Here is a 13,818-nt window from a genome sequence, read left to right as displayed (position 1 = left end):
TGAGAAGAGGGTGTCTTCACTTTGGAGAAACAGTGAATTGAGGTCTCTAAACATGAGTGGTTGCGAGAAACTTGAAACAATAGCAGAGCTTCCTCGTTTCCTTAAAACATTAGATGTCTCCTTCTGCTCATCACTGAAAACTCTACCAAAGCTTCCTCTTTCCCTTCAAATTCTAAATATTTCCTTTTGCGATTCATTTGAGAGTCTACCAGAGATTCCCCCATCACTTTCAACTTTAAATGTCTCCTCATGCTATTCACTTCAAATTCCATCCAACCTTCCTTTGTCTCTTCAAATTCTAAACCTTTGTGACTTCTGCTTATTTCAGACTCGAGTTGAGCGTATTCGATCAGTTAAAAACAAAGATAACAAATATTATAGATTCATACATCAAACTCTATCAAAGCCTCCCCTACCCTCAGAGATTTCCTGTTCCTGCAATTCAATCAAGACTAGAGCAGTGTCTAGAGCAGTGTCTCTCCCCTCTTTCGCTTCTCTAATTGAAGATTGTCTATCTCCGAAACTTTTTACACAGAAGAATAACATGAAAAGACAAGAATGGTGAAAAGATATTTGTTGAACCGTGTTGTATTTCCCTCTCAGATACACATACTTAAGGCTAAATATATCAGAAATAGAAATGTCTGTTCATCAACCATTACTTTGACAAAGGTGATACATATCTTGCAAGTACAAGAACAATGAATATTAATGAAAAATATCATACAATTGAAGATCATTTGTATATTTCGAATTAAAAGAGATACCTTTGAAATCAAGAACAATAAAGGACCACATAGAACCAAATTGAGAACACACAGGTTTTTCATCTTATCCTTATTATAAGAAAAGTAATCATTAATATAATTATTGAAGGTCAAATGCTTAATGTCACAAATGTGGTTAATTGAGACATATGGTAAAGATATACAAATCTCAATATTTCCAAGAAAATGTTAAGATTGCACAGGAAAAGATTGTAAGAGAAACTATTTCTTACAACATTTTGTATTATATATAATCAACAAATTTATAAAAAATTGGCTTAAAAATGGATCACAAATCATATAATATGAAGAACTTGTCAAAGAATTCAACCAATTAAATATTTTCAAAATAAGAATTAAAAATGAAAAACAATTTGACATGAATAATTGTCATTAACAAAAATAAAATTAAATATTATTTTCAATTTTATAAACTAATTTTTTATAATTAACTATTTTTAAATTTTAAATCATACTTATTTTTATCAAAATTAAAATAAAAACATTATTGCATCCTTTAATTTTATTTTCTAACACTTTCCAACACATCCTTTCTTACAGTGTCTTCTTAATTGATCCGCTTTGAACGCTATTATTGCAGGAAGCTTCAAACAATAGCACAGCTTCCCCCTTTCCTTGAAAATTCTATTGAAAAGAACTTATTTTGTTGCAACATTCTAGTTCTTACATTTTCAAGGTATCATATAAACATATGAAGTTCTTAAATAGAAGCAACAATATTAAAATGATTATAATATCTAATATATTTATGGTATGCCAATTACATATACAATATTAATAAGACATAAATTTAACTTAGATATAAAAGATTAACATTACTTTTAATTTAAAATTTTAAAATAATAAATTTATAAACTTTTACAAAAAATTTTATTTTTAATTGATACGAGACTTAATTTAGAATGAATTTCTAACCTACATAATGTTATTTTGTATAAAAGATTAAACCTCCTTTCTAAAGATGCTGATGTATACATTCATTTTTGAGCCTTGTTGTGAAACTAAATCACATAAAGATGTTGCATGATACTTTATTAGGGCATTCAAACTCATCTATTCAACACTTGCCATTTTTTCTTATATGGTAAAAATGTCACTTTCAGGGTAATCAAGAAGAAGGATGATTCATACAATGTTTAATATCATCTCTAAGGATGTTGATCTATTTGTTTATCTTTCTGTTAAAGTCCATCATGTCATGTGCTCTGCAATAAAGATTTAGCAAAAGCTCTGTTATTAGAGTCACTTAAATGTATCTATTATAGCTCCATTTTTTTCATATACTGTAAAAATGTCATTTTCAGAGGCTTCATGCATGCAAGCTGTAATTACTACATCAAGAGCTGCACCATCTCCAAGGTCCTTTATAGGGATCAAACAAATTCATTAGGGAATTTTGAAATCTATAATAATACTGATAGTATTTTTTTTTTTTTACGATATTTTAACATTATTTATGTGTCATTTTATGATTGATATGTAATTTTTAATTCAAAAAATTTTACGTCAAAATCTTTTGAACTATGTCACAGAGACTTATGATGTCTTTTTGTATTGTCTCAGTTAGAACCATGGTGTTTGTTTAAGAAGTAGGATTCAATTAAAAAAAACAGAAAGTTAATTTATTGGAAGTGGTAGAGCAACCTAGGTGTTTGTTAAGATTTCAACGTCAAATGTTTGGATAAGTAGTGGTTGAATAAAATATATGGCAATTTCAGTTTTAGAATGCATAAGGGTTGAAATATGATGTAAGTGTGTATCTGTATGTAGGTACTAGTTAGGTAGTTTTTGGATGAATATCTAAGACAATGACGTGTTAGATCAGCAGAGGATCAAACATAAAAACTATGTAAGAGAACTAAATATAACTTTCAATGTTATTATTAATAGAATATAATTAATTCAAAAGACATTAGTGCTGAAACTATAATGGACTGTGCCATAATATTTTGGTTAAATTTTGAATGATAAAACTGAAGAGAAAGGATTTTAACTTTGTTGGAATATTTAGTAAAATAAAAATGTAGAAATAGTAGAACTTTAGGACAAAATAGAGCGATTAAAAAATGAAGGAAATAAAACTCAAATCATAAGTAAAATTATATATGTATACAAATGCAATTAATTTAAAATTATTAAAATATCTAACATGAAATTGAAATGTAAAGTATCCAACTAAAACAATAAAATATATTTGTTTTAGTAACAACAGAATTGTTGTTTAAAAATTATCTTAAAAAATTCAAATTTCTAATTTTAAAAAAAATCTCATAAATTTTAATAACTCCTTTCTCTATGAGTTTTAGCATTTTAACTTATGAAAAAAACATTTTAATAATAAGTTGCCACAAATTTCTCAGTTTAAACTCATAATCATTTAATTTAATTCATCATTGCTTTAAACATCATATGTATTATCATTTCAAATTTATCTTACATAAACTTTAACTTTAAAATTTACGTAATTTAATCTTTCATCAAATTCATCTTTAAATAATTTTTTAGAAACTCAGTTGTTCTAAAATTTACCTTGATATTGTGTTTTCGAGTCTATTATTTTAGTTAAAATGTAATCTACAATTCCTAAATAATGAATTTGTTTTTCTTTAATTTCTAAACAAAATAATATTTTTTTCAAGTCTATTTCTTTAATTCCCCCTTGTTGAAAATCTAGTAAAATAAAAGACATAAAACAATAAAACTTGCTCCCAAAAAAAAATAGATTAGAAAACTAATCATCAAAATTCATAAATGAGAATATTATAATTTAAATTTGTAAAATATGTAACTTAATCAACAAATATATAATCAAAATCATTATATAAACCTTATTTAAAATTCAAAATTCAAAGAAAAATATCATGATTGGTGTTTGGTGAGGATTTTAAGATGAAAAATTATCATATATTTTTATTTTTTATATATGTTTGCAAGAAATGAAGCATCCCAGGGTTCTTTTCCTTTATTGTCGACTCATACTTTTTTGCTTTTCTAAATTCTTCACTTTCTTTTGATCTAAAGAAAAATCTTTCAGCCTTATAGGGCCAAACAAGTGGGTCTCGAGAGTACCAAAATGTCCTTATCTCAGCTTCAAATTACAGTTAAACTATGTATGTTACAAAGGGTATGACCCCACAATTGTGGGACCCCACCCCTAAGAATAACCCCTCACTAAGGTCAAAAGTAAGTTATGTATTGAGTTGGTTTCACATTCCCCAAGAGAAGTGTGTCTTTATGTTATTTTTGTCTTTACTTTTGTAGTTCTTCATTCATCCAACTACCATGTCTTATTCATCATAACTTTGCTTTCATGCAATTTTCATAATTTTTATGTTAGCTAAGATAGAATTTCACAATTATTTGCATTTTTAGGTTTTTTATTTTTAAAATTTCCATTTACATACACTAATTTATGTAATTTATTGATAAACTAAGTTTGTTTTAAGTTTGAATATATACTAAGTTGAGCTTTCTTTTTTTGTATCATACGGTGATAATGGTAAGAATAGGTTGAATATGATCATTGAATCCAGAAAGTTTGTAAAACAGTTTAGATTATTTTTGTGTCATTTTGTTTAGTTCACAATTTAGATTCAATCAACCATAATGGATTTGTCTAATTTATAAAACAATAATTATATTAACAAAAACTTAAATAATGTTAATTTTTTAAAATGTATTATAATTTGTATTTATTTATATATCATATCAATTTATCTAAATATAAATATAAATTTAATAACTTAATTTATTTTACATTTATTGTTTTTTTTAAATAGGTCAAAGTATCTATTAATCTGTTGATCCAACAAAGAACTTCACTAAATTAAAAATTTATAACTTTTTAGAAGTTGAGTGGAACTTCTTTATAATTATTTTTTTAGGGATTGTGTGTTAAAGATATTTTGAATTTAAGATAATTGTCATGGGTGTTTATTTTTATTACAAAATGGTTTTTAGAAGTTTGAATAGTTTGAGTGATATAATGCTAGAACATTATTATGGTGATTTTTTTATTAAAAAAAAAGGAATATTTTAAGTGATAAAATGGTATAAAAGGTAAGCAAAATCACCCTGATAATTTAAACCTTTTTTTTTGTGTGGTAATATGTAAAGGTTCATAAATGTATTGATGTGATTACAAAACTAAATTATATGAAGTGCATGATAGTTATTTTCAATAAAATATGCATGATAGTTCCCAAGCTATTAGTAAATAATTACATCTTATTATGCTTTGTAAGAAAAAAAAATACATATGCTTTGTAAGAAAAAAAGTGAGCAAATGTTTAGATGAAATTACTTTTTGAGTAATTTTTTTTATTAATTAAAGAAATTTCCCAGAAGTTAATAAATAAATAAATATAAATTATTTTGAAAAATAAAGTAAACTGAAGATGTATGAAAAAGGTAAGTTAAGTAAATTGCTATTAATGAATTTTAAGAAAAATATCAACTTAGCTAATTAATGTTATGTTGAATGATCATTAAAATCAAATGATTCTTAAATTCACCAATCATATGAAATATTTGAAAGAAATTAAAATAGTAACATATTTAATATTTCTATAATTTTTAAAACAACTTTAAAAAAGACAAGTATGTAACTAAATGTCCAAATCTAATGAATTCCCAATTGATTGAACCATGTCAAACATAATAGCTAATCTTCTTCATAGATACATGTAATGTTTGTAACAACATTATTAGACATATGATAATGATAATGTTGGGTCCCACTAATCACACATTTTGACCAGTCCCTTTCTCCAAAATTTCCTAATAAAAAACAAAACTTGTGATTTAGTTAGCTTCAACCAAAATCCTATGGCATTCCTGTAATTGTGTACAACATGGAGGGCAAACACTCACCCACCTTCACTTCTCACACTCTCTTCTTCCTTCCTTTATTAGCTCTCCAACCTCAACCTGAAACCAAAATCCAAAGCTTTCAATTTTCTCTCACTTTTTTTTATCTTTCTTTCTCTCTTTTTTCCTTTTAGTATACTTGTTGTCTTCCTCCCTCTGTTTTGACCGTTGCTTTTTCTCAACGTCTTTCTCTGTTCACACACACTTCTCTCTCTGTCACTGATTCCTTTTCCACTACTCTTCCTCATCAAAACACTGTCGTTTTCCTTCACCTCATTGTCACCTGCGCTTCTCCCTTCTAACCCTTTATTCCCCTTCTTCCTTTTCATCTTGTTCTTCTCCTCTTTAACCAATATACACAGTTTGGTTGTGTTAGAAGGAAGAAATTGAAAAAGGGTATCATGGAAAATTCTGTCTTACTGAAAATGGGTACTTTGTTGTAATGTTTATCTGCTTATTCTTTATGTATTTTATCTGTATTTTTTCTGAGTGTGTAGAGAGAGCAAAGGAGCGAGGCAGAGAGAGAGAGACAAAGATTTTCTCTTTTAAGTTTATTGATGTATGGATTTTCCTAAATTTGTATTTATCAAGTTACATTTGTTCTTTTTTTAATTTGTTCTTTAGTGTCTGCCCTTTTTTGTTCATCTCTAAGATGGTTTTCTGGGAGGCTTTAGGCTGATCGTCTGTTTTTATTTCTACATTTGGAAAAACAAATCCCAGATGCAAAGTTGTGTGCTTACTTCTTGTATTCTGGTTGGGTATGGTTTGGTTTTCTGGATATTATAGAGGAAAAGGTTTGAAAAATGCTGGATCTTCATCAACCTTCTTCTGGCTTGTATATGAAGAAAAGTATCGAGCTTCATTAGCATCTTTAGGTTTATTTGTTTCGAATATAATACTATTTTCTGTACATTTGTTTTTGGGGTTACTCATGTTTGATGAAATTTTAGTACTTTTATTGAACTTCTCTATTTTCTGTGACAGAGTTATGGTTTCTGTATGAATCTGGTGAGGCATAAAGAAAGGTTGTTCTTTGGTTTCCTTTTCGATGCAAGTTTGAGGAATTCATTCATAGGGAACTAAGAAGAGATGGGATGTTCACATTCAAGGTTGGATGATGAAGAGGCAGTTCAGCTTTGTAGGGACAGAAAGAAGTTCATCAAACAAGCTGTTGAGCAAAGGACTCGGTTGGCCACTGGACACATGGCATACATAGAATCTCTGAAAAGAGTTTCAGCAGCACTTCGTGATTACATTGAAGGTGATGAACCTCGCGAGTTCTCATTGGACAATGCCATCACCCCACCTTTCACACCTGTGAAGAAGAAAAGTGGCCCGGGATTCATTCCTATATCAGCAAAACCCTTCGCAGCAACAGGAGCTATTGAGTTTGGGATCGGACCAAACTCTACTTTGAAAGTGAATTACTTTAGGCCTGGTGGTAACCCAGCAATTTCAGTTGAGGAAAGGCCTCAATCTCCGGAAAGGGTACGTGTTGAGACATATTATCCTCCAATGCAGCAGTATGGCTTTGATGGATTTTTCAACATGCAATCCTCACCGGTGAATCCCTCAATTTTTGCCTATTCTCCCAATAATAGGCCTACTATCCCTCCCCCTTCACCTCAAGCTTCCCAATGGGATTTCTTTTGGAACCCCTTTTCTTCTCTGGACAGCTATGGCTATCCTGCAAAAAGTATTGATCATGCTGCAATGGATGATGAATACAGAGGACTCAGGCAGGTTAGAGAAGAAGAAGGAATACCAGACCTGGAAGAAGATGAAACTGAACATGAAGATGGTGTTGGAAAAAGAAATGTAGTAGAAGAAAGAACTAGACCTAACATGAATTCTTCAAAAGAAGAAGTTATTGTTGAAGATGTTGAAGATGATGATGATGATGATGATGATGATGATGATGAGGAGGAGGAGGAGGAGGAGGAGGAGGAGGATGAGGAGGAGGAAGAGGAGGAAGAAACAGACATTGAAGATGCAACCAAGCATGTTGCCAAAGATTCCCAAGCTCGTGGAAGTGCAAGTTTTGAAGTATCAAAAGCTCAAGCTGCTGGTCATATTGAATCTAGCCATAGAGAAATGACAATTGGTAAGAAAGATGCTGTGGAAGAAACACCTGGTTTTACTGTTTATGTAAACCGAAGGCCAACAAGCATGGCAGAAGTGATCAATGATATTGAAACTCAATTCACAATCGTATACAATGCAGCTAAAGATGTTGCAGCATTGTTAGAGGCCAAGAAATCTCAATATTTGTTGACTTCTAATGAACTTTCAGGTTTGATGATAGAAAACAGTTTATATTTTCATTTTGTTGTAGGTGTACTTCCATGTTCATACTTTCCATATTTTAAAATTATTAGTGAAGTCCTAATGAATGAAAAAGAATCAATAGGCAGCCTCAAGTTTGACAATAAACTCCATTGTAAAATCTTATTTCTAGAGATCTCAGTATGAAAATCATATATCCAGAAATAATTTTTTCATTATTCCAATTCCTCATTTTATTTTACTGAATCTTGTTTATTGTCAGTCTTGTTCATCTGTACATTTTCATAAATATTGGTTTGAGTTATATTTCATTTGCAGGATCAAAGTTGTTGAACCCGGTAGCTCTGATTCGATCAGCTTCTTCACGCTCTTCTTCATCACGATATTTGGTAAATTGTTCAAGCACTGGCAAGGAAGGTTGTGATGGCACAAAGAATCTCTCTGAGGAACATTGTATGTTATCAGGTAGTCACCACTCCACATTGGACAGATTAAATACCTGGGAGAAGAAACTCTATGAGGAAGTCAGGGTATGCTACTGAACTTATATTATGTTTGTAAGGAAGTCAAATTTATAGAAAAGGATTTTTTATGTTTGCAAGGAAGTCAAATTTATAGAAAAGGATTTCTGGGAAGTTCTTTGTGGTGCTGTGCTTTGAAACAGATAGTTTTGCTGCTCAAAAGTAATCTAATAAAACTGTAGAAAAGAGCTTGAGTCCTTTCCTCATTTTCTCAATCATGACTTTCCTGCAGAAAAGAGAATTGTTGCTGCACCCTCTCTGCTATTGATTGAAAATCACATTTATAGGAGTCCCACTTATTTAATGGGTTTCTCTCCTGCTTTTGTAGTTGTCAGTGAATTTTAACCAATAAAAGAGTGAATGTTAAAGTGTGTTAGAGAGTGTTATTTCAGCACTCCTCGTGTACAAATTCCTTCAGATTCTTATAGCCTTACTCTTGAGAGATGAACAAAATCAATGATTCACTCAGGTTATGGATTCATCAATGGAAAATACTCCTCTTCTTGGTTATTATGGTTATTACTAGAAATAGCAAATAAAATAAGTTCTCATGTGAGTAATAATAAAAGAGGCTCAGCTTCAACATAATATGAAAAATCATTATATCTTTAACTAATGGGCATAAACCTTTTTAGCAGATGATTAACAAGATTTGGAAAAAAGGACAGCAGAGATCAATATGAACAGTTTAAATTATATTCAGTTATTTTTTCTTTTGATATTTTTTAAAGTATTTATATTTTTTATTATTGTTACAGGTCATTATGCTTGTGATCACATACAGTTTTATTTTATTGTTGGGAAACTTATTTGTTACTGTGGCCACTTTCTTCTTCAACAGTCTGGAGAGCGTATCCGAATTGCATATGAGAAGAAATGCAAGCAACTCAGGAACTTTGATGCAAAAGGAGAGGACCCCTCTTGCGTAGATAAAGCAAGAGCAGCCATTAGAGATCTTGATACCCAGATAACAGTTTCAATACACTCAGTTGAAGCTATTTCAAGGCGAATCGAAACTCTAAGGGATGAAGAGTTATATCCCCAACTTCTTGAATTGGTGCAAGGGTATGTATAAATGTCAAATGCCCCCATGTATATTTGGATTTTAGATGAGACTAAACCCCTTCTGCTGAAGTTTCAAGTATTTTCAGAAACATACTTCTAATATTTTCAGATAAAGTCATTCTCAATGACTTATATAGTTGAAATTTCTGAAATGTTTCATTACCTTTAGCTAACTTAGTTTAGAGTTCTTCTTTATCAGTCAATGTCATTAACTTCCCAAGTAAAACACCAAGTAAATCTGAGGAGTATATATTCCTGGTTTTTACTTTTTACATGAGAAACACACTTTAAAGAAAACAGAACTATGTTTGCTTTATGAAAAGCAGATATATCATGTATCAAAACCTAGCCCTTGCTTACATATTGCTTGCTGATTCTTAAATTATGAAAATGACAGGCTGGAAAGGATGTGGAAAGTGATGGCAGAATGCCATCAGAAACAGAAGAGAACCTTGGATGAAGCTAAGATTCTTCTAGCTGGCACTTATTCTAAACTACATGCTAGAAAACAATCTTCCATGTTAATGACAGATCCAAACAGGCTAGCTCGTTCAGCCTCCAATCTTGAATTTGAGCTAAGGAACTGGAGAAACGCCTTTGAGTCATGGATCACTTCTCAAAGATCCTACATTCATGCACTAACTGGATGGCTTCTTCGGTGCATGAGAACTGAGCCTGATGCATCCAAGTTGCCATGCTCTCCTCGTAGGTCAAGTGGCACTCACCCTTTGTTTGGACTGTGTGTTCAGTGGTCAAGACGCCTAGATGCCATACAAGAAAAGGCAGTGCTTGATGGCTTAGACTTTTTTGCAGCTGGGATGGGGTCCCTCTATGCACATCAGTTGAGAGAAGATTCTAGGAGAAACTCATTTGGACCAAAACAAAGTAATGGTAATATGGAACTAGTAGAAGCTGGTGAGGTAGAAGAGGTAATGGCTCCAGAAAAACTTGCTGAAGTTGCTATTAAGGTGCTTTGTGCTGGAATGTCTGTTGCTATTAGCTCACTGGCAGAGTTTGCTTTGGATTCTGCTGAGGGATACAATGAAGTTGTCAAGCAATGGGACAATGTCAAGTGTCAAAATACTGCTTCTAGCAACACCAGGACATAGCTGTCTCACATTTTGAGTTATTTAGTTTAGGTTTATTTAGAAAAATGGGTGTAGAATGTAATTATGTATTTAACTAACCAGTATAAAAGGTAGAATAGCAAGGGCAATTGCACCCAATATTTTGTTATAATTGATTTCTTTTTTCTTTCTCTAAATCTCTAGGTTTTTGAAATTCATGTTGGTTCCTAAATAAATCAACTTTTTTAGATAGAGTATTTAACTCTTTAAAATTTATCCATTTTTAATTAGGACATCCTAAATTTTAAGTTTGTCCAAATTGATTTTATGCAGTAAACTCTCAAGTATAAATCCTGATTAACAGGAGTGATTCTTAAATTCTACTCATTTTTCAAATAATTCCTTTTATTAAATTATAATTAAATCGAATTATATCTATTTTTTTTTTAATTTGAAAGCAAAATACATAAAAAAATTGAAATTTCAGAAGAAAATTTAAGAAATAAATTCAATTAATCTAATTAAGTGGAACTCTTTTCCTGAAGAATACATCATAATATGTTTTTGAGGCCCCAATGAACAAGACCTACACATTCTTTAGACTTATGATGAGTGATGGTTGTTGTGTTAGACGGTAGATCTCCGGCTACAACCTTTACCACTAAACCAGTGCAATTAGGATACATAGTAAAAGTTTGAACCCAGCCATCGCCCAACCAAACCTCTCCTGCGATAATCATATGTAAACTAAACCTCGTCATTCCTCGTTGCATGTCTTCTGCAATGGCCTGAACCACTGTGTCGTCCACAATGGGTTGGTTCTCTTCCCACCCAGTCGTACTCAACTTTAGATGAACCTTTTTTGTCTCTCCATTTTCCAACAACGATACTTCCTGCGGTAACTTATATTCTGGCACAATGGGAGTGATCACAGCCAGCGTTTCGTTTTCGTTTTCCTCGTAACTTATTTTCGCTTCCAGATTTATGATGTTGATGTCGGAGTAGTTCATGACGTTGCAAATGGCTATGGTCATGACCCATGTGGATGAAACCTCGCCCTCGGAAACTTCAAGGTGAGGAACCTCAAACGAGTCGAGGAAGAACTTGGGTGCGATCGGATCAAACGTTGGTTTGTATAATTGCCTTCGGTGAAGGGCAAGTCCAACGAGCAGCATTGCAATCATGATCAAGCGTAGCACAATCACCACACCATCCCAATCCAAATGTTCTTCTTCGCATGGCTCCATCATCATTACGTGACCTTCATTGATCCCAACATGGTGTTCCTCAACGCCTTGAGGCAGAGGTGAGAATTGAATCCTTGATTCAACTGGAGGTGTTGAAAGAGACATTATTATGTTTTTGAGAAACTCAGATTTATCAGGAATGAATGATGATGATGATGATATTTGACTTGATTAAAATTGGATGTGTCGCTATCAAATATATATATATATTCAAAGGTTGTAGAAAGGAACAGGATATGTTAAATCCTAATCAGTTAATGTTGACAATGTTACAACTAAAATATTTCCAAAAAGGGTTAATTTTGGTGCAAGAGCTTGCTGGGACTAGTAGATATATTAATTGCAATGATTGAGCATTTGGTAACTGTTTTTTTTTTGTTGCTTGTGGTGATTAGTTTTAGGTGTATATTACATTTTTAATAACTAAATGTCTAGTGTCTCAAAAATTTCAAGACTTTATTAATCGTTTGTTTCCTAAAGGTCTTAATGGATTTGCTGTTAAATGATAAGTCAATAAAGCAACATAGTGCTGTAAGAAGATTAAGGTATGGCCATATCAGAATATATGATAGAAAAAGATCAGATATCAGTTGTCAAAGATTCTCATTGAAGAAAAATCCAAAATTTCACAAGCTAAAGGAAGAATTAAGAACATCAGAAGAAAAGATTCCAGAAGAAAAAATGGTCAAAGTCTCAGTCAAAAAGTAATTGCAACGAAAATGACAACATATGTGGATTTTCAACGACTTTGACAGACAAACCTTCTAACAACTAATTTGTAGCGTAGACCTCTCTATAAATAGGTTCCTTCAAGAAGAAAACTTACCAAATGAAAAAATTGCTACGTTTATAGAAATGTTGTAAATACTTCAAGCACCATAAACTAGGGATTCCATGTGATTACTTTAAATAGAGAATAGAAAAATTGAAGAAAATGGCATACGGTTGTACAAATGTTTTGGAAGTACTTCGAGCACCAAAATCTAGGGATTCCAATAATTATCAAAGTTTGGCTATTCAGGAATTTCAGTATTGTGGGAAATTGTGTAAAAAGAACCAATTTCATGATTTCAGCCTTATGTAACTTTTTAAAAAAATTGTTTCTATAAAATGATATTGTTTGATGTTTGTTTTTTTTAATGGAATAATAACTATACTAATATTTTCCAACAATTGTACAAACAAAATTTGACACAATAAGAAATAATCTTGTATCAAAAAGATGGATTAAGAAATAAGATTTTACTAAAAATAATTCACTTCAATAATATTTTCACATTTCTAAAATAATTAATCTCCAACAATCAATCAATCAAAAGCGATCAAAATCCTTATATTTTATAGAAAAAAAAATGTGAACTTAGTGTTTTCCTTTGTAAAAAAAAGAGAAAAAGAAAAAAAAAATGAGTTCTATCATGTTTCCTAAAGTAGAAAATTTTCAGTGCAGGAAAAGTATAAATTGTGACTTCATTATGAAAAGAAATTTAGCAGGTTTGCATCTTAAATAGCTCACCAACTTATTCAACTAACACCCTTAAATAGCAATACTTTTATCCAATGGGAGAATTCCAACTAAGATAGTTTGAAATAAATAGCTATTACAGTGTGACATAATATAATTTTATCATTACATTTAACATGTTTATACGTTCACCTAACTAAAGAATAAATATGTAGTATTGTTTAGTTAAAAACTATTCACCCTTGGAACAATTCAACTTTTAACTTCAAAATATTTTGATATGGTATAATTTTTATTTTAAAAGATCTTATTTGTTAGTAAAATTTGCTCAAAGTAATTATTGTTTGAAGCTAACGATATGTATTCAAACTAGTTATATTTAAAACTGGTTTACTTTCAAAACTAATTGTCAAAATACTTCCTCAACAAAATTATAAAAGATGAACATAGTAATAAATATTTGATAGGCTTTGGAATGTTAGCATAACTAAAATGTTAAAATTTATAATAATG

General features: G+C 30.9%; 2 protein-coding genes across 8 annotated transcripts in view; both read left to right on the top strand.

The window, feature by feature from the left end:
• The window catches only part of LOC106755180 (disease resistance protein RLM3-like), a 9,163-nt gene extending 2,423 nt beyond the window's left edge, over nucleotides 1-6,740 (top strand). Inside the window, exon 2 of the mRNA XM_014637289.1 lies at nucleotides 6,642-6,740. Coding sequence (XP_014492775.1) covers nucleotides 6,642-6,740 — 99 coding nt within the window. The remainder of the gene's footprint in view (nucleotides 1-6,641) is intronic.
• On the top strand, nucleotides 5,516-10,793 carry LOC106755165 (nitrate regulatory gene2 protein). Of its 7 annotated transcripts, none has more exons than XM_022778183.1 (6): nucleotides 5,516-6,053; nucleotides 6,155-6,216; nucleotides 6,642-7,950; nucleotides 8,262-8,473; nucleotides 9,306-9,529; nucleotides 9,927-10,793. In XM_022778183.1, the coding sequence occupies exons 3-6, from the start codon at nucleotides 6,747-6,749 to the stop codon at nucleotides 10,636-10,638; spliced, it is 2,352 nt and encodes a 783-aa protein (XP_022633904.1). In that variant the 5' UTR covers nucleotides 5,516-6,053; nucleotides 6,155-6,216; nucleotides 6,642-6,746; the 3' UTR covers nucleotides 10,639-10,793. The 7 variants fall into 7 exon arrangements, with proteins under 7 accessions (XP_022633904.1, XP_022633903.1, XP_014492758.1 ...); XM_022778182.1 differs by having other exon boundaries at nucleotides 6,155-6,532; XM_014637272.2 differs by lacking the exon at nucleotides 6,155-6,216.
• Nucleotides 10,794-13,818: the final 3,025 nt, after the last annotated feature.

This window comes from Vigna radiata, unplaced genomic scaffold (assembly GCF_000741045.1).
Source record: "Vigna radiata var. radiata cultivar VC1973A unplaced genomic scaffold, Vradiata_ver6 scaffold_264, whole genome shotgun sequence".
NCBI lineage: Eukaryota > Viridiplantae > Streptophyta > Magnoliopsida > Fabales > Fabaceae > Vigna > Vigna radiata.
The sequence above is the reverse complement of the archived record's forward strand: the minus strand, read 5'-3'. Positions and strand labels throughout refer to the sequence as shown.

What these genes read in the sequence shown, in the direction of transcription:
- LOC106755165 (XM_014637272.2), top strand. Translation starts at nt 6,747, where the DNA reads ATGGGATGTTCACATTCAAGGTTGGATGATGAAGAGGCAGTTCAGCTT. An exon ending in GACTTCTAATGAACTTTCAG is followed by an intron (nt 7,951 to 8,261) that starts GTTTGATGATAG and finishes TTTCATTTGCAG; the next exon opens with GATCAAAGTTGTTGAACCCG. An exon ending in AACTCTATGAGGAAGTCAGG is followed by an intron (nt 8,474 to 9,305) that starts GTATGCTACTGA and finishes CTTCTTCAACAG; the next exon opens with TCTGGAGAGCGTATCCGAAT.